The sequence below is a fragment of the Bos indicus x Bos taurus genome, chromosome 16, assembly GCF_003369695.1.
Source record: "Bos indicus x Bos taurus breed Angus x Brahman F1 hybrid chromosome 16, Bos_hybrid_MaternalHap_v2.0, whole genome shotgun sequence".
Classification (NCBI taxonomy): domain Eukaryota; kingdom Metazoa; phylum Chordata; class Mammalia; order Artiodactyla; family Bovidae; genus Bos; species Bos indicus x Bos taurus.
Window position 1 is genome coordinate 36,516,140 of NC_040091.1, and position 25,243 is coordinate 36,541,382.

General features: G+C 40.6%; 1 protein-coding gene across 2 annotated transcripts in view; it reads right to left on the reverse strand.

Annotated features, from left to right (window-relative positions):
• F5 (coagulation factor V) overlaps positions 1–25,243 on the reverse strand; it is an 80,983-nt gene that overhangs the window by 17,906 nt on the left and 37,834 nt on the right. Inside the window, exons 8-18 of one of the 2 annotated variants that reach the window (XM_027564751.1) lie at positions 20,890–21,067; positions 18,838–18,937; positions 16,708–16,919; positions 15,997–16,147; positions 13,878–14,090; positions 11,377–12,768; positions 10,233–11,334; positions 6,271–6,433; positions 5,078–5,314; positions 3,997–4,207; positions 1,227–1,406 (exon numbers count right to left, since the gene is read on the reverse strand). In XM_027564751.1, coding sequence (XP_027420552.1) covers positions 1,227–1,406; positions 3,997–4,207; positions 5,078–5,314; positions 6,271–6,433; positions 10,233–11,334; positions 11,377–12,768; positions 13,878–14,090; positions 15,997–16,147; positions 16,708–16,919; positions 18,838–18,937; positions 20,890–21,067 — 4,139 coding nt within the window. Of the gene's footprint in view, positions 1–1,226; positions 1,407–3,996; positions 4,208–5,077; positions 5,315–6,270; positions 6,434–10,232; positions 12,769–13,877; positions 14,091–15,996; positions 16,148–16,707; positions 16,920–18,837; positions 18,938–20,889; positions 21,068–25,243 lie in introns of both variants that reach the window. The other variant, XM_027564750.1, reaches the window with a different exon arrangement.

Below are 25,243 nucleotides of genomic sequence, written 5' to 3' on the forward strand. Positions count from 1 at the left end.
CAGGGATCAAACCCATGTATCCTGCATTGGTAGGTGGGTTCTTTACCCCTTGTGCCACCTGAGGAGCCTCTCTTCCCCCATCCTTAACCACATCCAGCCTGTTTGGACTAGTGTGCCTACTTCTGAGGCTGATTCACACACCAACTTCCCCACTCAAAATCCTATCAAGGAGTTGCCTTGACTAGCTTCTCAGATACCATTTGTGGAAGGTAGGCTGCTTATTAAAAATGCAGACTGCTGGGCTCCTGCCCAAGTTCTACCAGATCAAAGTCTCTGAGAGCAAAATCTCTCTTTAAAGCATCTGCATTTTAACCAGCTTTGTAAGTTTTTATTATGCCCAGTACAGTTTGAGGATCAATGGCATCAAACACACTCCTACTCACACACCTACAAGCAATTCACTGGGACATAAAAATCCTTTTTGATGGTTGTAGTTTGTTTAAACCTAGTCATTATTTTGCATATGAAAAGATTTAAATACCTTTATTATTCTTTGGCTTTTATAATCATTTAAAAATATATTCTTCACTTCATAAGTCAGTTTAAGATTCAGATTTCGACAGCCCAAAGATATCAGGGTGATAAGACTGAGGAGTAGAATTCAAGAATGCTGAAATCCTGGTTAGTCTCTGATTTCTGCCCAACAGAATGTTTTAGATGCCTGATCCTTGTGGGATTCATTTTGTAATCTGCTTAAGACCTGGCCCACATGACACATAATGGCTTGGAAGAACCTGCGCTAGACATAGCATCTCTGTAGAACCAAGCCGGTCTGCAGATTTAGTCTGTGCTGTGCTGCAAACAGTGCAGACACTGGCTGAGTCTTCTGTACTCTGCATGCACTTTTGGAATATAGCTTTGCGCAGGATCCAAGTCAGAGCCTATGCCTGACCGCTTTTGAAAGTGAAAAGTGAAAGTGAAGTTGCTCAGTGGTGTCTGACTCTGCGACCCCGTGGACTGTAGCCTACCAGGCTTCTCCGTCCATGGGATTCTCCAGGCAAGAATACTGGAGTGGGTTACCATTTCCTTCTCCAGGGGATCTTCCCTACCCAGGGATCGAACCTGGGTCTCCCGCATTGGAGGCAGACGCTTTAACCTCTGAGCCTCCAGGGAAGCCAATGCACAAGGAAGAGATGCACAAAGAGGGAATGGGAAAGAGTTACAGATGCTAAGTTACAGCCTTGCCATTTGGTACTGAGACCTCTTTTCATTGCCAAGAATTTTACCAGGCAGAAGGGGCCAGACCCCTAACTGGTGCTGTTGAGTGCCGTTTTCTAGCAAGGTCTGGCCATGAAAGTGAACCACGTGAATGTCTCGGGAGCCGCCTAAGTTCAGCAGGTGCAACCTCACCCACTCTTGCTCGTACATTCTCAAGCCAGGCAAGTTGTAGATCATCCCATTGATGGCTGAAAGGACAGAAAGTTGCAGTCAATTAGAAATCTGTGTCTACCAGGAGAGAGGCTGGTAAGGAAATATAGGGCCTCCCACTCACCACCCATCTTCTTTATTACTTGCATGCCTACCCACCCCACAACCCTGCCCAGGCATAGTAAGGGACCTCCTACAGTTCCTAATATCAGTGAGAGACTGAAATAGAACCACTTCTCCTCCTCATACCAGCCTGTGGCAGAAGTGTGGGTGAGTCCCCTTTCCAAGCAGTTTATCACTCTTTTCCTCAAATTTACATGTTTCCTGTTCTGTGCTTTATCCATTTATTCTTTACATTTATAATATGAATTTTCCTGGGCTACTTAAAAGATAAGGACTAATATGGGCAGATAAGTAAACTAGTCTTTAGAGAAAAGAGGGTAAGTAAGGGGATATGCAGTGTATCACCCTAAGGCCTCCGAAATTCAGAGAGAGTTCCAGGCAAAGTTAGGAAGTTGCACTTCATCCAACAAAGGACCCCAAAACCTTAGAGATTCATGTTTATCCTCTCATTTGTCTGAGTGCTCCTCTGCCCCTTTCCCAGCTGGGATGTCCAGGGTTCTCAGACTTTATCAACTCTCCCCTTACTGAAGTGTGTATGTTTTTAAACATCTGGTAAACCTGGTCATCTTAAAAAAGAATACGTATAAAATTTTAATGATAATGCTTAGGGCCACCTTGCACTTAATTGGGACTGAAGTGAGGGAAGTTTTGGTGGTGGTGGTATCTGTTGTTGCTTATTCTTCTAAAGGCTAAAGGAACTATTATGGAATTTCTGGAACCAAGCAAATGAATTTTTGGAGGGAGAAGAGTTGAGATCATTTTGGCCCCCTTAAAATTATATCAGGTATGGGAGCACCTATCTATATCTTCATAACATCAGCCTCCCCTCCTCATCTTGGTTTCTGTGAATAGATCTAAGAATAAAGGTTATCTCCAGCAGTTATTAGGTCAAATCATTACATCAGGATAGAGAAGAAAAGATGCTCAAAGCAGCAAGTGCTCAATAAACATTTGCTGAATTTAGCTGAGTGATAGAATTCGTTCATTGATTTATTAATTTAACACATATTTACTTAGTGCATACAGCAGAGGCCAGGCATAGGTGGTCTGCTTATCAAATACCCTGATAAGTTCGACAGTGGAAGATTACCAAATTATAGCAATTTAGATGACATTACATTTAAAACTAAAATTAAACAGGGTGCATTTTAGTCTTTCCTTGAATAATCAGAAGCAGGGCCGCGAGAGTATTCAGCAGGTAAAGGACATAGCCACGAGACAGCCTGTCTGCTTCTGCAGTCTGCGCTTTCCTACTGTGTTCAGAGGTTTTCAGAGGCTGTGCTTCCTACCTTGAGACCAAGCACCTTGGGCTGAAAGGCCTAGAGATGGTAGGAGAAAAGAAAAGAAAGCTCTGCCTGGAGTCTCTTGGTCAGCTCTCAATCAACGCTATTCTAGACTGCATAATAGAATTTTTTAACCTTGTGTGATAAGCAGCGTCCAGAGGGTGGGGTTTTGGAGCAGATTGTAAATCATATTGTTTTCTTACAGATGAGATCAGACTGAATTCTACAATTGTAGAAGTTTAATTAGGAAAAAGAAGCTTAAAAGGGGTAGCCTGAGTATGTAAATAGGGTGGGAGAGGGAGCATAGACCAGCTTAGCCTTGATGACTGGCTGGGAGAGGTGGCAGTGAATTGAATATTGCTTATAATGTCTTTTTTTTTTTTTTTTTAATTCTTGAAGCAATAGCAACTTTCTTCTTTCCTATTACATTGACTGACCCATCACCCAAAGCACAGGACCTTCCTTGATCAGAAATCTCATAGCAATCACCTCTATTCATCAAACTCTGAAAACGGGATCTTAATTTGTTTTCTAATTCCTAAATTCTTTAGAAATTTAGGATTTCTAAATCCTAATTACTTAGGATATCGTTGTTCACCATATCCTAAATTCTGCCTTTCCCTAAAACTGTAATTCCACTGCCAATTTACTGACTAAATTCCCAAATGGATTTCAGAGTAGATATACTTTTCCCTCTTTCCCCACCCAAATGCTGTCTTGGCATTCTTCTTTCATTACCTGGCTACCCAGTTTCCTAAATCACTTTCTTCTCATATTCTTTGAGATCCACCTGTGAACTGCTGAGAGTTACAAATATGACAGTCATTCTTATTTTGGAAGTATGTGTGGGCGATCACTTCCACATAAATAATTGATCCTTTAGAGATCAAGAAACAGATTTATGAACTGTTTAATTGCAGAATAATACTAATTCCTTTCCAATTTATGTTACCAGTTGAAGCCCAGTGGCTTTTGGTTGGTTGGTTTGGGTTTGTTTTGCAGCAGCCTTGTGTGCTATCTTTCAGATTTTGCTGCTCTCTTTCACCTACACTGCCACCTGCCAGGTGACATCAGCCTCCTAGACATTTAAGGATCTGGTTTTAGTTAGAGCTCCTGTTTCCACAGAAGCATCTTATGCCTGATTTTGAAAAGACCTGTGGGCAGGAATCACTGTCACCCAGTAAGTTGGTTTGGAGATGAGATCAAAGTCAGAGGAAAATACCATGAAACTCATGGGAGTTTTTTACTTCTGAGGATGCATGTCTCCAAGACCTTGTGGGCTTCTTGTCATAATACCAGCTCTTCTTTTCATCAAAGACCATAAAAAGCAGGACAAATTCTCTCATGTCCACAGGCATGTTGGTCTCCTTATCAAGTGTCCCTTTTCGGCAGATCAGAAGAGGCCCTATCAAGCCTGAATGGATGTCTTTTTCCTGGAAGACAGTAAGAGCAGACAGCACACATTCATGGTTTCTCAAGATTTTCTTTGCTCTTCTGACAATCACTGATCCTATTGAAAAGGAGACCTTCTCAGAGGCTCTCAATTTGAAGATTACAAATGAATTACAGCTTAATAAACCTGGATATTTATTGTCTTCATTCTGTGATGCTCATATTGCCTTCCTCTGATTAATCCCTTATTTCAACATGGTAGTAATGATAATTATGGTGATGATAATGATAGGGATACTATTATAAATACTATTTATTGAGAATCTGTTAGGTTAAATATTTTCCCTGTAGTATCTTATTTAATTCTGACAGCAATCCTATATGGTAAAAAATAAATTCATTGATTGAACAAATATTACCAAGTGCCTACTCCACATGCTATGTACTGTTACCTCATTTTTAACTCTGGGAACTGTGGCTGAGAGAGATCAAGTAACTTTCCTAGGGCTACACAGTAAGAGATAGGATAGAAATTGAAATCTATGACTATGCTCTCTCTACCACCATCAAAATGGGGGAATCTTGAATTTATAGTTCTTTTATTTTAAAAAAAGAAAAAGCAGGAGAAAGCTAATACTTGTTCAAGGAAATTGCAGATAAACATCTTCCTCTGTAAAGCAGTCACTCCAACTGGGGCTAACCATTTAAGTAATCCTTCCTCCTTTCCACTTCTCACTGTCTTCTGAAGATCTGCATGCAGAGTCCCTGGTTTTGGTAGCAGTTGACTGTGGACCCTAATCCTTACACATGCCTCATGGAAAGCAGGACAGATATTTACTAGGAAATCGTGACATTCCATTTGATGGACTCAACTTAGGGGAACGACAAAAATTTTCAATGGCTATGCTTACTGGGTTCACTGCTGAGTAGTAGGCCCAAGCCCGACAGGCAGATCCAGGGTTTTCTGGCCCGGATCGCGTAGTGGCGTGCCATACATAGGTGTAAGTTTTATTGGGCTGAATAGCATTGTCCTCCTTAAACCATTCAGGAGAGTCATCTTCATAAGTCTTTCCTTCTGATGATTTTTCATAGGAAAGCCCATGGGCATGAAGAGAATATGGTCTGGATGCTAAATTTTTAAAACGAACCTAAAAAGAAAGGAATGATTCACAAATGTGTTTAAACTTAATAAAGCCCAACCCCCAAAATGTCAGCATTATGGGCTAAACTGGATGGCTATTCAATTGAATCTAAGATATATTGAATGCTTAGAATCGCAAAGTAATTTTTGTGTATTATTTAATCTAATTTTACAACCATCCAATGAGATAGGGCCCATGTAGTTTTCTCCAGAAACACCAAAACAGGTTTGTTTTTAGGCTCAAAGATTATCTACAAATGAAATGATAAAGATAGGCACTACAGATCTGAAAATGAATGAGGCTTTGGGCTTCCCTGGTGTCTCAGACGGTAAAGTGTCTGCCCGCAATGCGGGAGACCCGGGTTTGATTCCTGGGTCAGGAAGATCCCCTGGAGAAAGAAATGGCAATCCGCTCCAGCACTCTTGCCTGGAAAATCCCATGGACGGAGGAGCCTGAAGGCTACAGTCCATGGGGTCTCAAAGAGGCGGACATGACTGATCGACTTCACTTTCTTTCTTTTCTTTTGGTTTTACTCACAATAAGATTTCAATCTACTGGTGTAAAGAGATATGTACATGTGAATTCCAGTTAAAAATCTGGAGACAAAAGGTACTGTAAACAAAATGGATGGGATTTGGTGGGAATGCCTGGGAGGAGCAATTCAGTTGAATGTTTAGGAGAGGTTGAGAGAATTATAGTTTCTTCAGAGAGATGGAATTGGCCCATATAGAATGAACAGGAACTTGGCAGGGGAAGAAATAAAATTGTGAGATCATTTCTTTTTTTTTCTTGAAGAGTGGCAAGTAGGTTGGTAAGAAGTCTTGAAAAGAAATGTAGTTATTTGTTAATTTTAGAAAATAAGTAAGTCACCTATAGCTTTCTTGCCACTTCCATCTCTACAGCCCTCTGGTGCTTGTGGAAATTCCTCTGATGATCTTATCAATGCTCGAAAGATAACTTACTTGGATAACATCATCCACTTCAGCTCTAATGACTGGACCAAGTATGCCAAGATGCTCTTCATACTCCCCCTGAGGATCAAGTTTGGTAAAAGTGCTATCAAGGTACTTTCGGAAAACTACTTTCTTGTATACGGTGTCCTCTGGAACATAGTCAATGTCATCACTGAAATGAAAGTAATAGCATTTGTTTAAAGGAACAAATTAAAGACCATTCAAAGAATTGAGGAAATTCTCTGTTTCTGAACATAGCATCTAGTGTAAAGAAGATATTTGAAAATATTTGATGAACAAATGAATTAAAATATAAGGGACTAAAATCATAAGCCAGTAAATATCATTCAGCTCCCATCTCATGTATTGTTTCTAAGCATATCCTCCTATGACCCTTTAGACTGGATCAAATCTCTCTCTAACATTCCCTAAATTTCTACATAGTTACTGTAGTATATATAGTAAATCCCTGTTGTATTCTTATAGGGTTTCTATAGTATATATAGTAAATTATATATTATTTATTTGTGAGATTACCTATTAAAATCTGACTCTACCATTAGAGTGAAAGCCCCATGAGATCAGGGACTGTGCTTAGCTTGCTTATAATTTTTATTTCCAGTGCCTAGCAAGGTACCTGGCAAATAGTAAGCAGATACTTATTTTATGTATTAATGAATAAGGCTTCCCAGGTGGCTCAGCAGTAAAGAATCTGCCTGCCAATGCAGGAGAAGGGGTTGGATCCCTGGGTTGGGAAGATCCCCTGGAGGAGGAAATGGCAACCCACTCCAGTATTCTTGCCTGGAAAATCCCATGGACAGAGAAGCCTGGTGGGCTACAGTCCATGGGGTCACAAAGAGTCAGGCACAACTTAGCTACTGAACAGCAACAACTGCAATTAATGAATGACAAATATAATCAGATATCAACATAGCAGATTTTAATTTTAAAAGTAGAGAAAGTCATGCAATGGAATAGTGCCAGGGTTTGGGACAGGCAGATGATAATGGTCAGTTGATTTAGAGGGTCACCTCTGTAAAGGCCACTAGATGGGTGGGTGCTTTATATTCTGAAAGTAGCCACTCTCCCCACATTTGCTTTTGCTAAATCACATTATTCTGCATGTGGTTCACCAGCTCAGTCTGGGACTAGAGAATATCAAATTTTCCTACTAAATCTTAAATTTCCCTAGAGTCTGGGGTGGTTTAGTCGTTAAGTTGTGTCCAACTCTTGCGACCCCATGGATAGAGCAGCTTGACAGGCTACAGTCCATGGGATTCTCCAGACAAGAATACTGGAATGGGTTGTCATTTCCTTCTCCAAGAATCTGGGAAACAGGCCAGAAGCTCACCATGAATCTCATAGTATTTGTTATACAATACAAGCCATCGTTAGAGAATCCCATTCTGCCTTCTTTCTAGTCTTGCTATACTAGTAATCCCATTCTTCCAGACTCTAAGCATGGTATACAGTCCCCTAGAACACACATGAATGTGTGTGCTAAGTCATGTCAGTCATGTCTGACTCTTTGTGACCCCATGGACTGTGGCTGGCCAGGCTCCTCTGTCCATGGGATTCTTCCAGGAGACACACATGGGGTTTTGAAGGAACTGGTTTCATCTCTTTACACTCTAGAAAACCTTACTCCCTCAGGAACTTGCTTAGCAATCCCCAGACAAACTAGTTATTCTCATATAGTAAAGGGTGTTACATTTAAGTAGGAAGTCACAGGAGAAAGTCTCTTAAACTCACAGAGTTTTCATGTGGAAATGTCAGGCACCAAATTAATGAAATAATTTCTCTGAATCACACCATGTGTGGTGTTTGCTTACTCTAGTTGCACTTTGATTTTAATTTATTAGGGTAACAACTAGCTTTTGTGAAAGCTATGGGCTATATTTAGACAGTATAAATATGGCCATCAGCTACCATGTCATCAGTTATCCCCAAGAGTTTGTAGTTGCTTCTTGTACCCCTTTCTCTTCTTTTTCTATATTGTCATCCCAGAATATAGAACCCAGTCCAATGTGGTTTACCACACTTGAGCAAATTAAAATGAAAACTAACTTTAAAAAATGCATGTCAAGCCATTAAAAACTCTCTGTTGTAAGTCAATCCACTTACAAAATTGCATCAACTCCTTCAACTCTATGGTTGAAAAGTGGCTAGAACCCTAAAATGTTAGAACCAAAGCAGATCTTGGGGCCCACTTGGTATAACTCCTTGTTAAAAAGACTGCAAATATCCCAATCAACTAGGAGTGGCTTAAAACTTTTGAAGGGTTTCTTACTGCTCTTTGAAAAACATCAAAATTCTTCCCAGGGCCCACAAAGCCTAGTAGTATCTTATCTCTACAGAGCTAGCCAAACACTTTCTTAGCACACACGCTCATCTTGAGCTCCAGCTACAGAGGCCTTCAGTCTCAGGGCTTCCTCCTTCCCCAGGGCCTTCATCATGCTGTTCTCTCTGTCTAGAATGCTTTCCCCTCTCCACCTCCTGTTCATTTTCAGGTCTCAACTCAAACGTCACTTTTCCAGTCAGACTTGCCACTTCTCATACCACCATCGATCACTTTTCCTTATTGGTCTTCATCATGGTTATTTTTTTTACATTTATTTGTATGAGCACTTGGTTCATATCTACCTGCCCGACTAGACACAATGTGTCTAGTCAGAGCAGGAGTCATGTGCGTTTATATTCTCTTTTATTGTCTCAGCACTTAGCACAATGCCTAGGAGAGAATAAGCCCTCATTAAGGAGTTATTGGACTTCCCAGGTAGCACTAGTGGTAAAGAACCTGCTCGTCATGTAGGAGACATAAGAGACGCAAGTTCAATTCCTGGGTCGGGGAGATCCCATGGAGGAGAGCATGGCGACCCACTCCAGTATTCTGGCCTAGGGAATTCCATGGAGAGAGGAGCCTAGCGGGCTACAGTCCATGGGGTCACAAAGAATCAGACACGACTGAACACACACACACACACCCAAAGACTTATTAACTGAGTGATGCTATGCTGCTGCTAAGTCACTTCAGTCGTGTCTGACTCTGTGTGACCCCATAGATGGCAGCCCACCAGGCTTCCCTGTCCCTGGGATTCTCCAGGCAAGAACACTGGAATGGGTGAGTGATGCTATAAACCAAGTTAAAATAAAAGTTCCAATCAAGATGAATCATAATCTAATGAATGGCTCAATCGAGGGTATAAACTTGCTTTTTGCTTCTAAGCTACTTTATACCCTTGACCTCAGCAACTGGAATCACATGGAATTTGACTTAATCTTCACCAAGATGGTATATACTTCATACTGATCAGTAAACAATTAAAAAATGTTTTTGTTAAGTAATGGCAAAAGGAGATTTCTACATCACAAATTTAGATGTGAAGCCAACTTCAGTGAAATCATATTGATTATCCTACAGCTATTGATAAGTCACTTCCCAGGTGGTGCTAGTGGTAAAGAATCTGCCTACCAAAGCAGGAGACAGAGGAGATGCAGTTTCAATCCCTAGGTGAGGAAGATCTCTGGAGGAAGAAATGGCAACCCACTCCAGTATTCTGCCTAGGAAATCCCATGAACAGAGGAGCCTGGAAAACTATAGTCTATGGGATCACAAAGAGTCAGACATGACTTAGCAACTAAACAACAACAACATTGATAGATTGGGCTCTGCACTGGAGCAAGAAGGAGTAGGAACATCTTTGACGAGAAAAGAAGAGAGAGGAGGCTGCTGATTTAAATACACCATACCAAAGACTTCTCACAGTGATGGCTCTTGTGTTGTCTCCATGTCACCTGAAGTAGAAAAGCTTATCTTGGAATTGACAATGGAAAAGAGTATAAGCCAAGTTGCACTATATAGGGGAACTAAGTTATCTTAGAGTGATTTGTCCAAAATCATCTTCTTAGACTGTTATAATTACTTTTTTTAGCATTAGTGCAAAAAATGAAAATATAAGAACTGGTCAAACCTTTGCACAAATTTTGAATAATCCCAGGATATTTCTTCAGCTGCAATGTAATAATATTTTCTGTTTCCAGTGTTGCTGCGGAGGTACCATGCTGCAATGTTGTCAGGATTTCTGGAGGAGTTGATATCTGTCCTAAGATCAGTTTGGTAAGGGTCATTATAGGCTACAAACTCAAATTCACCATAGTCTTCTTCACTGCTCTCTTCCTTCTGCCTTGGAATAATTTCAATATAATCTCCATCATCTCTACTGAGGCCTACTACAACCAGCGGATTAAATTCTTCTGGTTTAAAAGTGTTATTTAGTGTAGAGTCTGGTGGAGGAGATGGCATCTGACCAATATCTGCATTAGGGAAAGTCTGACCAAATTCTGGAAGAGGCAATGACTGACTTGATTCAGAAGTGTGGGATGTCTGATTAAGATCTAGAGGAGGTGATGTCTGCTTGAGATCAAGCTGGCTGAGGTCTGGAGAGAGAGACTCCAGGCTGAGGTCTGGGGAAAGGGCTGTCTGGCCAAGGTCTGGGGATAGAGACTCCTGGCCAAGGTCTGGAGAGAGGGACGTCTGGCCAAGGTCTGGAGAGAGAGACTCCTGGCTGGGGTCTGGGGAAAGGGCTGTCTGGCCAAGGTCTGGAGAGAGGGACGTCTGGCCAAGGTCTGGAGAGAGAGACTCCTGGCTGGGGTCTGGGGAAAGGGCTGTCTGGCCAAGGTCTGGGGAGAGAGACTCCTGGCCAAGGTCTGGAGAGAGGGACGTCTGGCCAAGGTCTGGAGAGAGAGACTCCTGGCTGGGGTCTGGGGAAAGGGCTGTCTGGCCAAGGTCTGGGGAGAGAGACTCCTGGCTGAGGTCTGGAGAGAGGGACGTCTGGCCAAGGTCTGGAGAGAGAGACTCCTGGCCGGGGTCTGGGGAAAGGGCCATCTGGCCAAGGTCTGGGGAGATGGATGGTTGACTGAGGTCTAGAGAGGTAGCTGTCTGCCAGACTTCGAGTTCCAAGGAAGGGAAAATTTGACTCACATCAGTAGGGATGGCCCTGTTTCTTAGGTCATAGTTGGGTATCTGGCTGGGCTGTGTGGGAGGAGATCTGTTACTGGGGGCTGTAGTAGAATGTGTTGGATCAGGAGATCTGTTACTGGGGGCTGTAGTAGAATGTGTTGGATCAGAGTCTTGAATAGGGAATATTTGATAGTGTTCCTCTGGGCTCACTGTCGGATAAAGATCTGGAGGGGAGCTAGTCTGACTGGTGGTGTCATTTGGTGAGGTCTGGTCATGGTCAGGAAGTGAGGCTGCAAGGCTAAGATTCATAGAGGGGAATGTCTGATTGAGGTCTATGGAAAGAGATGTTTCATTGGACGCATGGAGTAACAATGAATGATTATGTCTTCTGTCTGAAAATGAGGCATTGACCTCTCCTCTCAGAGGATGAAAACTCCTTGGAGATAGAGGAACATGGTATGCAGGCTTCTCTTCCTTTTTCTTTCTTCGTGTCCTAATTAATGGAAGGCCTTCCTTCAATCTATTTCTTCTATCCTGTCTGTCTTGTAGAGGTTTACGTCTAGTTACCAAAAATGTTGGGTGGCCACTCTGCTTTCCATGACTGTTTTTGAAAGGGATGTTTTCTCCCCAAGTCCTTGAGTCATTCTGGGGGCTGTTTGGCAACTTATTAACAGTCTTGTTTTCATTAGCATCTTGGATTATTTCATAACTGCCTTTCTCAGAAACCAAATGCCATTCTCCATTCAGAATCTTATATGGATCCTTTTGTTGTAAGAGTAACAGATCACTGGGAATGTCCTCCCAGGGCCCCATTCTGGAAGAAGAAGAGTTGTCTTTGCTTAAACGTGTCCTGGTTTTATGTGCTGGGAATCGCGTCTGGGAGAACTTATGCTTTGCTGCTTGGCCTCTTCCTACCTGGAATCTTTGATGTTTGGCAGGTTTTCGATTTTTGAATCCTGTGCCAAATGGAAGTAGGCTTATCCCTGTGACATCTGAGAGTGGATGATCTTCTCTAGGGTCTTCAGAATAAGGGCTGGAATGCTCTGCCATGGGAGGGTTGAGAGCTGAGTTCTTATCTAAGCCAGCGTGTTCCAGGGGGGAACCAGCTGCAGGGGCTTCCAGGTGCAGAAGAGTTTTCAGAGATTCTGCAAAGTTGTTGGCAATAAGCCTGCTAACATGACTTGGGGAAGAAGAATTTGAACCAAGAGATCTGTTGGCACTTGGAGGAATGAATTCAGAGTCTTTCTCCAGAGCTAGGGCGGTAAGATTGAGCTCATCTTTCTCTTGATTCAGTGATGAATTTCTGAATGACCTAAGACCTAGTATTAAAGCCAGTTCGTCCTGGTAATCAGAGTCAGCATCATTTTCATCTTCGATTTCTGAAGAATCATGAATTTTCTTTGTAGTCATGGCTGTAGATCCTGAAGGTTCATATATAATCTCATAGGAGTCATCATCATCATTCCGGATACACTTAGCATCCCTGAACCTCAGCCGTAGTTTTTTGCTTCTTGGATTGGAATTCATGGTGGTTAACATCCAAGTTCCTACAAAAAAGAAACAAACAGAATAGAGAACTCTGAGGACAGAAAAAGATATTAAAAACTCTATGGTCCATTGTAGCAGATAATTTCCAGTGAATTTTCATCAGGGATACTGTGGTCTGTGGACCATAACTGATCTGTGAACTGCTGGTTACTGTTCCACAGTGACATAAGGAATGAAATTGAGAGGAAAGAGTATAGGAAACCTTTTTGCAATCTGACATTTCCATGACATCCAGCCATGTGATCAGTACATTGATCTTATTTGACAGAATATGGACCCAAAGTATTGGTGGGTGCAAATTAGGGAGAAAAAACTTTCAGCACAAATAGTTTGAGAATCCCTGTTTTAGAATATATTCAAAAAGAGATGAATCAAGAATGAAATGTACATGTATGCTAAGTCACTTCAGTCATGTCCGACTCTGTGCGACCCTATGGACTATAGCCTGCCAGGTTCCTCTGTCCACGGAATTCTTCAGGCAAGAATACTGGAGTGGGTTACCATGCCCTTCTCCAGGGGGATCTTCCCAACTCAGGGATCAAATCCAGGTCTCTTATGTCTCCTGCATTGGCAGGCGGGTTCTTTACCACTGAGCTACCTGGGAAGCCCAAGAATGAAATGGTCTGAATATCAAAGCTCTTGTGAGTTGCACATTTTGTTAGAGAGCTGAAGTTAGGTGAAAGATGATGAAATAAGAAACATCTTATTGTTTCTTTTGTTTCTATTGTTTCCCAAGAAATAAGAAACATCTAGGTATTTCTAAGGAATAAATAATTCAAGTGGATCCAAGACAATATTGAATCTCTTTGAAATGGTATGTGATTTCCTGGCAAGTCTTCCATAGATATAACATGTTGATTGTCTACTGAGTCCTAGGCATTTGGCACATATTGCAATGACATTCACTTAGCCCAGAGAAGGTTAAATGAAATGCACATAAAAGGACTGGACCCATTTGAGTAATCAATTCTCCCAACAGAAATCATGAATAGTATTGAAAGGAAAGCCCACCAGGAATCAGAGAGAGAAGCCCAGGAAGCGTGGTAGTCTGAAGAGCTGCAGCAGACCAGGCAGAGCAGAGGATCCCCTCTAAATATCCAAGTCTTACCAACGTTATCCATTGTGACAGTCACGGATTCCCCCTGCATGGGGAAAAGGGTCAAGGTGTCCTCATGCCTCTTTCCATAGATGAATGAGTGCCCAGTGAAGTGAATGGTAAAAATGTCATTCTGGGTTCCCACACTGCAGAAGTGCCACTGGACAGTGTCATCAAAGCAGAACCCTAGTATGGGTATACTCTCAGGCACATAGCCGTTAATAGCTGGAAGAGTGAAATCTGTTAAAACATCAGGTCTATACCAACAAGAGGAAATGTGGCTAACGATAACCCAATGATACTCTGGTTGGGTCTTAGTGATTATATGGGATAAGCTTTACCAGATTGAACATCAAACACAGACTTTTCAAATGAGAACTTATTCTTTAAAGTTAGCCAAGGGAGAAAGGTCAGGATAAAAACAAAGCCTTCATTCACATTGATTTATTCATTTGTTAAGTGTATATTTTATACTCTAGGTCTGCTTTCAAAGATATTCTGAGAGTCAACTTAGAATATTATCTAGAGTAATTTTACCTGGAGAAAAAGCATAACATAAGAAAGTCAAATTCTTAAAGCATTAGTTATTGAATACAAGTAATTATCCCTAAAAATGAAGTCTATTTAGCATATTTTTCAGTTTTTATTGCTCCATCTTAGCATTTATATAATCTCTAGTTTGCACTCAGCTATCAAGTTCAGACATTTTCATTCTCTTTCAATGGGATACATTTTTAGGCAGTATCAGTATTTACTTATATACTAAGCATGTTAATAAAATCACAGATGATTTCTATGAGGGCAGGGTCTATGTCTGCCAGGGTTACCACAATAACCCTCATCCTAGTATAATGCCTGGCACTAGTGAGCACTTAAATACTTATCACACAGCTGACCTAATGTGTTTTTACTTTGTACCTGATTCTGGAAGATTTTCTAAATGATCTATAGCTGCACTAATGTGGTAGCAACTAGCCACTAGTGACTATTGGGCACTTGAAATATGGATAATCTGGATTCAGATGTGCTGTGAGTATAAAGTACACACTGGATTTCCAAGACTTAGCAAGAAATAAAGTAAATCTCTTTAATTTTAATATTGAGTATATGTTTAAATAATACTTGCAATATATTAAATAAAACATTACTAAAACAAACTTCACCTTTCTCTCTTTAATGTTAATATGTCTACTAGAAAATTTTAAATTGTATTTATGGCTCATATATAATTTCAAATGGACAGCACTGGTCTAGAACTATGACAGGTTTGCTGCCAAAATGAAATTAAGCAAAAAATGCTGAGGCTGACTCCCTGTTCAGAGTTATTTTCCTGGTAACTGCCAGTTCTAATAATCGTCAACTGTCAGTCATCTGCAATTATATGAACAGACTGTGGAGAAATTGTCCTCCTTTCTGTGATTACTTATGAGAGAAAATGAGTACAGTAACTCCCAGCTCTGAGGAAAGGGACCCTGACCCTTGTGGAGAAGTTTGCTTCCAGCTGGCTCAGTGAAATTTCTCCCAGACTTCCCATAGCAGTGGCTTTGAGCACGGACTTTAAAATTACAGAAAAGCCTGCTGAATCCTGACTCAGATTATTCTTTCTGTTCTGTACTTCTTACTGCTCACTTCAAACCTCTTCATGGATTGGCTTTCTAAGACTCTTGGCTCCCTGTTTGCATTTTGCTTAGTTTGATTTGAGTCTAGCTTTAGATCATTTACCTTGTTTCTGCCCTGGGCATAAAGACTATTCACCTTGCACCCAGTCTAAAATCCTCAGATACCTTTGACCAAGGCCTCTTCCCTCAGCTACCCCCACCCTTCACCCTGTTCTTCCCTGCTCAGAGCATGTGTTCATGCACATGTGCTCACACACCCACACACACACCCAGACACACACACACACATGTATTGGAAGCAGGAAACCAACAGGGTGTCTAAGGATAACAAGCATTGACCTCTTGCTGTAAAAAGAGTTCTTTATCACCCAGTAATTTCATCACCAAATTCCTGGACTGGAAGTGAGACTAAGAGGTGAGTGGATTCTAATTCACACCTCTGCCTCTTGATACAGTCACACTTCAGCCACAGGAATAAAAAACTGATGGACAAAAAGAGGCCTCCGACTTACTACTCATGATGTTTGACTCATAAAACTTGGGGTCATCACGTTTCACCTTCTCAGGATTTTCACAAAACTTGTAGATGTTGTCCTCAATGTACCAGCTCTTGTTCTCGTCAAACACGGCAAACACAGCCTGCTGCTCAATGTCTGCTGCCCTCTGGAGGATAAAAGTGCTGTGTGCAGTGATTAGCATCCTGGCCTAAGGATTACCTACAACACTGAGTTCTCAGAAACTAAAGGCACACAGGTCTCGGGGCCCGAGGAGCCACAAATTCAGACATCTGTGAACCCACTGTGAACAAAGCCCTTGTGAGAGTCACTTTTACCAGGTGATGTCTCACTGAGCCCTGAAACAGCGCTGTAAAAATTTTAGGAAGGAATAATACTGTTTTGATGAAAGGAAAAAATTAAGAGAAACCAAGTGACTTGCTTATCATGTAGCCAGTATGGACAGATCTGGAATTTGAAACAAACGAAAAGTACTGTTATAGCACTGTAGACTTGTCTTCTCCAATAGAGTCCATGTAAGACTTATCTAAGAAATAAATAAGACAATAAAGTAACTAAAGGAATAAGCCTTGTTACATTCACGCTAAAAAGGGACTACAAATATTTTCTGTTCTTCAGATGCAAAAGCCCCGTTATTTACCAATGAGAACTACTCTATTCCCATCAGAAGTTCTCAATTTCTGAAAGGTTACTTCAGGGACAAAATACCTGTATGCCTCGTCTATCCAAGGATCTGCTCTTACAAATTAGAAGAAGCCCTATCAGTCCAGAAGCAAGGTCCCTTGTGATGTCCACATTACTGTAGTATGGTCTTGTTAAGCACTGAGCATCATTTTCTGTGGGTTCATCAGATTCTAGGATGTTCCACTTATAAGTGTAGGTTTCCCCTGGTCGAACTGCTCTGATCATGGTGTTGCTGCCTAAAAAAAAGTATATTTAAAATTGGTTTTGATTTTCAAAATTATTTCATGGAAAAAATAAGTAAAAAATGAATGAGTAATTTAAAATAATTGAGCTCTCAATAGAATCAGTGTTGAGAAAGGGATATTCTCTTTATATTAAGCTCCATTTGATAGAACTTTGAATTGGTGTTGCTGTTTAGTCTCTAAGTCATATGTGACTCTTTTACAACCCTATAGACTGTAGCCCACCAGGCTCTTCCGACCATGGGATTTTCCAGGCAAGAATACTGGAGTGGGCTGCCATTACCTCCTCCAGTGGATTTTCCTGACCCAGGGATTGAACCTGTGTCTCCTGAGGCTCCTGCATTGGCAGGCATATTCTTTACACTGAGCCTCCTGGGAGATGTCCAGAACTCTGGATCAGTCAGTTCAGTCGCTCAGTCGTGTCCAACTCTTTGCAACCCCATGAATCACAGAATGCCAGGCCTCCCTGTCCATCACCAACTCCCGGAGTTTACTCAAACTCATGTTCATCGAGTCGGTGATGCCATCCCGCCATCTCATCCTCTGTTGTCCCCTTCTCCTCCTGCCCCCAATCCCTCCTAGCATCAGGGTCATTTCTAATGAATCAACTCTTCACATGAGGTGGCCAAAGTGTTGGAGTTTCAGCATCAGTCCTTCCAATGAATACCCAGGACTGATCTCCTTTAGGATGGACTGGTGGGATCTCCTTGCAGTCCAAGGGACTCTCAAGAGTCTTCTCCAACACCACAGTTCAAAAGCATCAATTCTTCGGCGCTCAGCTTTCTTTATAGTCCAACTCTCATATCCATATATGACCACTGGAAAAACCATAGCCTTGACTAGATGAACCTTTGTGGACAAGGTAACATCTCTGCTTTTGAATATGCTATCTAGGTTGGTCATAACTTTCCTTCCAAGGAGTAAGCGTCTTTTAAATTCATGGCTGCAATCATCAGCTGCAGTGATTTTGGAGCCCTAAAAAATAAAGTCTGACACTCTTTGCACTGTTTCCCCACCTATTTCCCATGAAGTGATGGGACCAGATGCCATGATCTTAGTTTTCTGAATGTTGAGCTTTAAGCTAACTTTTTCACTCTCCTCTTTCACTTTCATCAAGAGGCTTTTTAGTTCCTCTTCATTTTCTGCCATAAGGATGGTGTGATTTGCATATCTGAGGTTATTGATACTTCTCCCGGCAATCTTGATTCCAGCTTGTGCTTCTTCCAGCCCAGTACTCTGCATATAAGTCAAATAAGCAGGGTGACAATATACAGCCTTGATGTACTCCTTTTCCTATTTGGAACCAGTCTGTTGTTCCATGTCCAGTTCTAACTGTTGCTTCCTAACCTGCATATAGGTTTCTCAAGAGGCAGGTCAGGTGGTCTGGTATTCCCATCTCTTTCAGAATTTTCCACATTTTATTCTGGATAGCTTGTAGCTATTAGATATTGGTCCACTTGAGGCCTCTTATTACACTAACAAAGGACACCATACTTTGTAGTCATCAGAATAAACAAACTCCCTGAAGTAAGCAGTGTTTGGTTGTGATTCTGAGGATACCCCTACATGTATATTGGGGGCTTCCCAGGCGGCACTAGGGGTAAAGAACCTGCCTGTCAATGCAGGAGACACAGGAGACGCGGGTTCCATCCCTGGGTCGGGAAGATCACCTGGAGGAGGGCATGACAACCCACTCCAGTATTTTTGCCTGGAGAATCCCATGGACAGAGGGGCCTGGAAGGCTATAGTCATTAGGGTCACAAAGAGTCAGACACTGAAGCAACTTAGCACACACACTACATGTATACCATCTGACAGTACAAGTTATACTAACAGGCAAGAAGGACAGTGGGACAATATGACAGTCTCTCAGAGGTCAGTATTTCATTCAGTAGACGTGAAAGATTCAAACCTGAGGTTGAGGAAGAGTTTACTTCATTGTCATAAGGAGAGAATGTCACACCGTGAGGGTAAATGCTGTAGGAGCGGCTGGCCATATTTTTGAACACGATCTACAAAATTAATTCAAATCCATTATTTCAGGATTTAAGGTCAATCATGAGAATAGACAATGCTAGCTTTGTGTATTTACTTGTTGCATGGTGCATATGTGTGTTTGTGTCTTTATGTGAATGCAAACTAATAACTGTGTATGTGAGGGGCAACCTCTTCCCATCACCCGACAGATGCATTTGAGAGAGTTCCACTTACATAGTAAGGTGGAAAATGGAAAGAGAAGTTTGATTTTAGAAGTGACGTTTTCCTCACGGTACATCACCCTCTCCAAGTTGAGCCCCATCTCCCTTTCTCTCTCCTTTTGGCTTGGACCACATCTGCCTTTGAATCTGCTCCTTCCCTTCTCCAGTCTGCCAGATCTCCCAAACCCTTGTCCTTGATGCCATCTTCTTATTTTTTTTTAATATTTATTCATTATTTACATGGCTGCACCAGGTCTTAGATGGGGCCTGTAGGATCTTCAATCTTCTAGGCATATAGTCTTATAACTGCAGCATTCAAACTCTTAGTTGTGGCACATGGACTCTAGTTCCCTGACCAGGGATTGAACCCGGGTCCTCTGCACTGGAAGTGCAGAGTCGTAGCTACTGGACTACCAGGGAAGTCCCTCACAAAACATCTTCTTGACAGGGCATAGCAAATAGCCAGATTTTGAATTTCCAATGAGGCATCTTTATACTTTCTAAGAGCACCTAAAAGGGATCAGAAATGAGGGAAGGAAGAGAGAAACAGGAGAAAGGTGGTTTTCTGCCCTTTGGTTATTTATTTTTTAATGAACAGAATTGGCTTTGTCTGCAAGATATCCTCTTAGTTCATTTCCATGAAGAGATGAAGGAAGCAGCTTCATCACACAGGAGTCCTAATTAGCCTCCTTAATCTAAAAAAACAACATTAATCTTATCTTCTACTTGGTTGCTTGCTAAAGCATTCGGGTCATCTTTAATCTGCAGATTATGTTCATCCTAGAATCTAGCCAAGGATTGCAACTTTTAATTCTCTGATGTCTAGTTCTTACCAAAAGATAAGGTGATGACATGATACAACATGTAAAGAAACCAGCCTGAGGAACACTCAGTGTTCCTGACACGTATCAAAATTTACTTTCATCAGAGACCAGTCATCAGAGAACTACATGCTTAGACCGCATTGATGAATTGTTTTCATTCAATTTGGTTATGCTCTCAGCTATAATGAGAAACATTTTAAAAATCTATGCAACTTTTAGGAAGTGGAAGAAGATGGCCAAGGAGTAAGCAGGGAGATCACCTGCCCCCCGACAAATACATCAAAAACTCATGAAAATATGGAACAACTCCTACAGAGTAACCTCTAAATGATAGCAGAAGACCCCGAGGCCTCCAAAAAGAAATCAAACCAATATTGTAAAGAATCATCAATCAATTAAAAATAAATATAATTAAATAAAAAGCCATGCAGCTTTTACATTTATCATACCAGTTGTAGATAGGTCAAGGATTGCATCTACCACATCACACAGCACGCTCTTTTTAAGCATCCATAGGCTAACTTTCTCTAAGTCTCAATAACAGGGGAAATTGTACTTCTTTTATGACTATTGTGAATCTTGCCTGACCTATTTACCTGTTTATTTTGGCTGCTAGAAAGCCTAGGACAAAATTTGCAGACATTATAGGAGCATATGGTATGTGTTTCATCATACTTATCCTTGGCTTTATTTTCTTTGTCCCCACATTATCCTTCACCCCAGTTACATCGGCTCCTTGGTTTATTCCTTTATAATCTGATCAACTATTTTAGATGATTTGTATTATGAGATAGGCTATAATAAACGCAAATACGAAAAAGATTTAAAACCACATTTGAATTCAAAATTACATGGACACGTTAAAAAAAATAAATAACCAGTACTTATCATCTGTTTTTCACTATTCAAGTTCTTCCATGATTCTGTATTTCTGTTACTTACTTTCAGTGTGTCTCTGACCTGGGCTCTGATAATAGGGCCCAAGATCCCATCTCCTTCACTACTGGGATCCTCCAGGCGTTTGGTGAAGGAGTCATCTTGGTACTGTTTGTAGACAACCTTCTTATAATGTTTTCCAATTCGGTTTGAGAAATTATCCAAATGCAGAGATCTGTATTTTCTTAAAGTGAAATAAAGTTTAAAAGATTAAATATTTTTCTCAAGTAGAGAACTCAATAGGATGGGAGTCTATGTTTAGAAGTTCTGTTCTTGAATTAGATAAAATGCTAGTTTTCTTGGGGGGGCAGGGAGGAAAACCTTAATGTGATTTGCAAAGTCCTGATATCGTCTCTCTAGTTGGAAAACTGGAAACCTCTGATCTGTCTCCTCCACCACTGATGAAGTCATAATCTTGGTTAGAAGCAGCTACTTACATCTTCCTATCTCTCTGGTTTCTAGAGTAGCTATCTCTGAAAGGTCTACCTGGATGAAAGGATAAGATACACTATGAATTGTTCTTAAGTATCACTTAATTTATAGTATCCTGTTGGCTTTCCTAAGGGCTCCCATGATGGCTAAGAATTTCAGTGGTAAAGAATCTGCCTGCCAATGAAGGGGGTGTGGATTTGATGCCTGGGTTGGGAAGATCCCCTGGAGAGAAATGGCAACCCACTCCAGTATTCTTGTCTGGAAAATTCCACGGTCAGAGAAGCCTGATGGACTACAGGCCATAGGGTTGCAAAAGAGTCAGACACAACTTAGTGACTAAAACAACAAGCAATTGGCTTTCCAGGTATTTCTCCATCTCTAAAAGAACACATTCCCACTCTGGGAAGTTTCTACTGTCTTTATTAAACATAGTTCTGTACTGTTGGGCTATCCCTTCCACTATCCACCCAGTCCTGGTGCCAACTGAAAACCAACTGCCTTCACCTGTCTTCTGTAGCTACTGCAATAAATGATTTAGGGGAGATAACATGAACTACTTTCCCCCTTGGTCCTTTTTATTGCCTTTGTTTGTAAAAGCAGAGTTCCATAATAGAGTTTATGCATTTTATGGATTTATTATATACAATAAAAAGCACTGATTGCTGCTACAGAGCAATCTGGATTTTTTTTTTCTTAACCCCACTTCCCTAACTCTTCCTGCCTTTCCTAAATACTCATTTGTATTCAGTTCAAGTAGATAATTCCAGAGCATCTTTATGCAAATATGACTTGCAGATATAAATATTCTTTTCCTCTCATGCCTCTAACAAAAAGCAGCTATTTGCATATTCTGTACCATACCTTGAATTTTTTGTTGCATTTTCTGACTTTATTAAAATATAACTGAGAAATGTATGTATCTGAGATTTACAACATAATGATTTGTATATGAGTACATGAGATTACCGCAATCAAGCCAATAACCACTCTGTCACCTCACCTAGTTGCTTATTTTTTTAATTTTGATAACACTTAAGATCTACTGTCTTAACAAATTTCAAGAATATAATACAATGTTCTTAGCTATGGTGTTACTAACTTTAGTTAATATACTATGCTCTATATTAGGTCTCCAGATCTCATTCATTTTAAAACTGAAAACTGGTATACTTTGATCAACTTCTCCCATTCCCCTTACCCTCTCAGCCCCTGGCAACCACCACTATACTCTCTGCTTCTATGAGTTCAACTTTAGATTCCGCATACGTCATTCTGTGTCTGGAATGTTTCACTTAGCCTAATGTCCTGCAGGTTCATCCATATTATTGCACATGGCAGGATTTCCTTCTTTTTTAAGGCTGAATACTATGCAATTATTACACGTATAATTGTAACATACATACACATATATGTCTCCACTGATAGGCACTTAGGTTGTTTCCACGTTTAAGCTATCATGATTAGCACTTGCAGTGGACATGGAAGTATAGGCATCTCTTTGGTAGGATATACTACATTTCCTTTGGATATATACCCAGAAGTGAGATTGCAGAATCATACAGTAATTCTATTTTTAATTTTTTGAGGAAGTTCCTTACTGTTTTCCACAAGTAAAAGTGTTAGTCACTCAGTTGTGTCTGACTCTTTACAACCCCATGGACTTTCAGGTTCTTCTGTCCATGGGGATTCTCCAGGCAAGAATACTGGAGTGGGTTGCCATTCCCTTCTCCAGGGGGTCTTCTTGACCCAGGGATTGAACCTAGGTCTCCTGCATTGCAGGCAGTTTCTTTACCGTCTGAGCCACCAGGGAAGCCTGTTTTCCATAAAGGCTGCACCAATTTATATTTTCATCAGTAGTGTACAAGGACTCCCTTTTCTCTGTGCCCTCGTCAACACTTGTTACCTCTTTTGCGTGCTAGTCATCTCACAGGTGTGAGGTGATATCTCATCAAGGATATGATTTTTCCTTGATGATTAGTGATGCTGGACACCTTTTCATATACCTATTGGCCATTTGTATGTTTTCTGTAGGGAAAATGTCAGTTTAAGTCCTGTGCCCATTTTTTAATCAGGCTGTTTTCATTTGTTTATTTTGCCATTGAATTACATGAGTTCCTTTTATAGTGTGGAAAAACCTGAATAAACTTTTTGGCCAACCCAGTATTTTGGCTATTAACCTGTTATCAGATACATGGTTTGCTGATATTTTCTCCCATTCTGTAGGTTACCTTTTCATTTTGTTGTTTGTTTTGCAGAAGTTTTTCAGTTTGATGTAGCTCTGCTTGTTTATTTTTGCTTTTGTTACTCTATGCTTTTGGTGTCATAGTCAAAAAAATCATTGCTGAGACCAATGTGAAAGAGCTTCTTTGTTTTGTTTTCTTCCAGGAGTTTTATGGTTTCAGATATTACATTTAAGTTTTTAATTTATTTTTACTTAGCTTTTGTATATGTTGTATGTAATAAGCTAAGGGTATAATTTTATTCTTTTGCATGTGGATATCCAGTTTTCCCACCATTATTTATTGAAGAGACTATCCTTTCCCCAGTGTGTATGTTTAGTGACCTTGTCAAAGATTAATTGACTATACATGCATATATTTATTCTGAGTCCTTGCTTCTGTTCATTTGGTCTATGTGTCTGTTTTTATGACATTATTATGCTGTTTGATAACTATAGCTTTGTGATATAGTTTGAAATCAGGAGGTGTGATCATAGTTTATGATAATGTCAATGTGGTATTGAATTCAGCTTACTAATATTTTGATAACTTGGCATTTATGTTCATCAAGGATATTGGCCTGTAATTTTTTTCTTATAATGTCCTTATCTAGCTTAGGTATAAGAGTAATGCTGCCCTTGTAAAATAAGTTTGGAAGTGTTCCCTACTCTTTAATATTTGGGAAGAGTTTGAGGATTCGTGTATGATATACTTGTGAAGCCATCTGGTTCTGGGCTTCTTTTATTTCAAGGTTTTTGATTACTGATTCGATCTTCTTACTTGTTGATCTGTTCAGGTTTTCTGTTTCTTTTTGATTCAGTCTTGGTGGAGTGCATATTTCTAGGACCGTTTTCCCTTTCTGCTACTTATCCAATTTACTGGTATATATTGTTTGTAGTAGTCGCTTGTGTTCCTTTGTATTTTTGTGGTATCCCCTTGGTGCGGGATACAAGTAGGGGAATCTGCTGTTCTACTATCTTGTTCCCTCGACTTATTAATTCAAAAATATCTCTTGGAGAACTTTTGTATTAGTAGAGAGAGAATGTTTGCCTCCTTTTTAAAACAGACGCCTAGTATTGTGTGAATATACTCATACATTCCTATTGAGGGACATTATAGGCTGTTTCAGGGCTTCCCTGGTATCTCAGATGGTAAAGAATCTGCCTGCAATGCAGGAGACCCAGGTTCAATCCCTGGGTCTGGAAGATTCCCTGGAGGAGGAAATGGAAACCCACTCCAGTATTCTTGCCTGGGAAATCCCATGGAAGGAGGATCTTGGTGGGCTACAGTCCATGGGGTCACAAAGAGTCAGACACGACTGAGCAACTTTCACTTGCATAGGTTGTTTCCAAGCCTTTGCTACTGCTAACAATGCAGCTGTGAACATCCAGTACATACTTCATTTCACCTGTAAGCAAATATATGAATCTATATAGTAAATTCCCAGAGTGGGATTGCTGGGTCAAAAGATATATGCATTTGTAATTTTAATACATGCTGCCAAATTATCTTCTAGAATGGTTTTCCAGTTCACTCTTTCACCAGTAATACATGATAGAGCTTGTTTCCTACAGTCTTGCTACTAGATTATATCATCTGAACTTGTGAGTCTGATGATAGGTGAAAAATAGTATTCCACAGAAGTTTATTAATAATTTGCATATCTCTCTTGAGTGAGCTTGAGTGTTTTTCAAGTGTTTAAGAGCTAT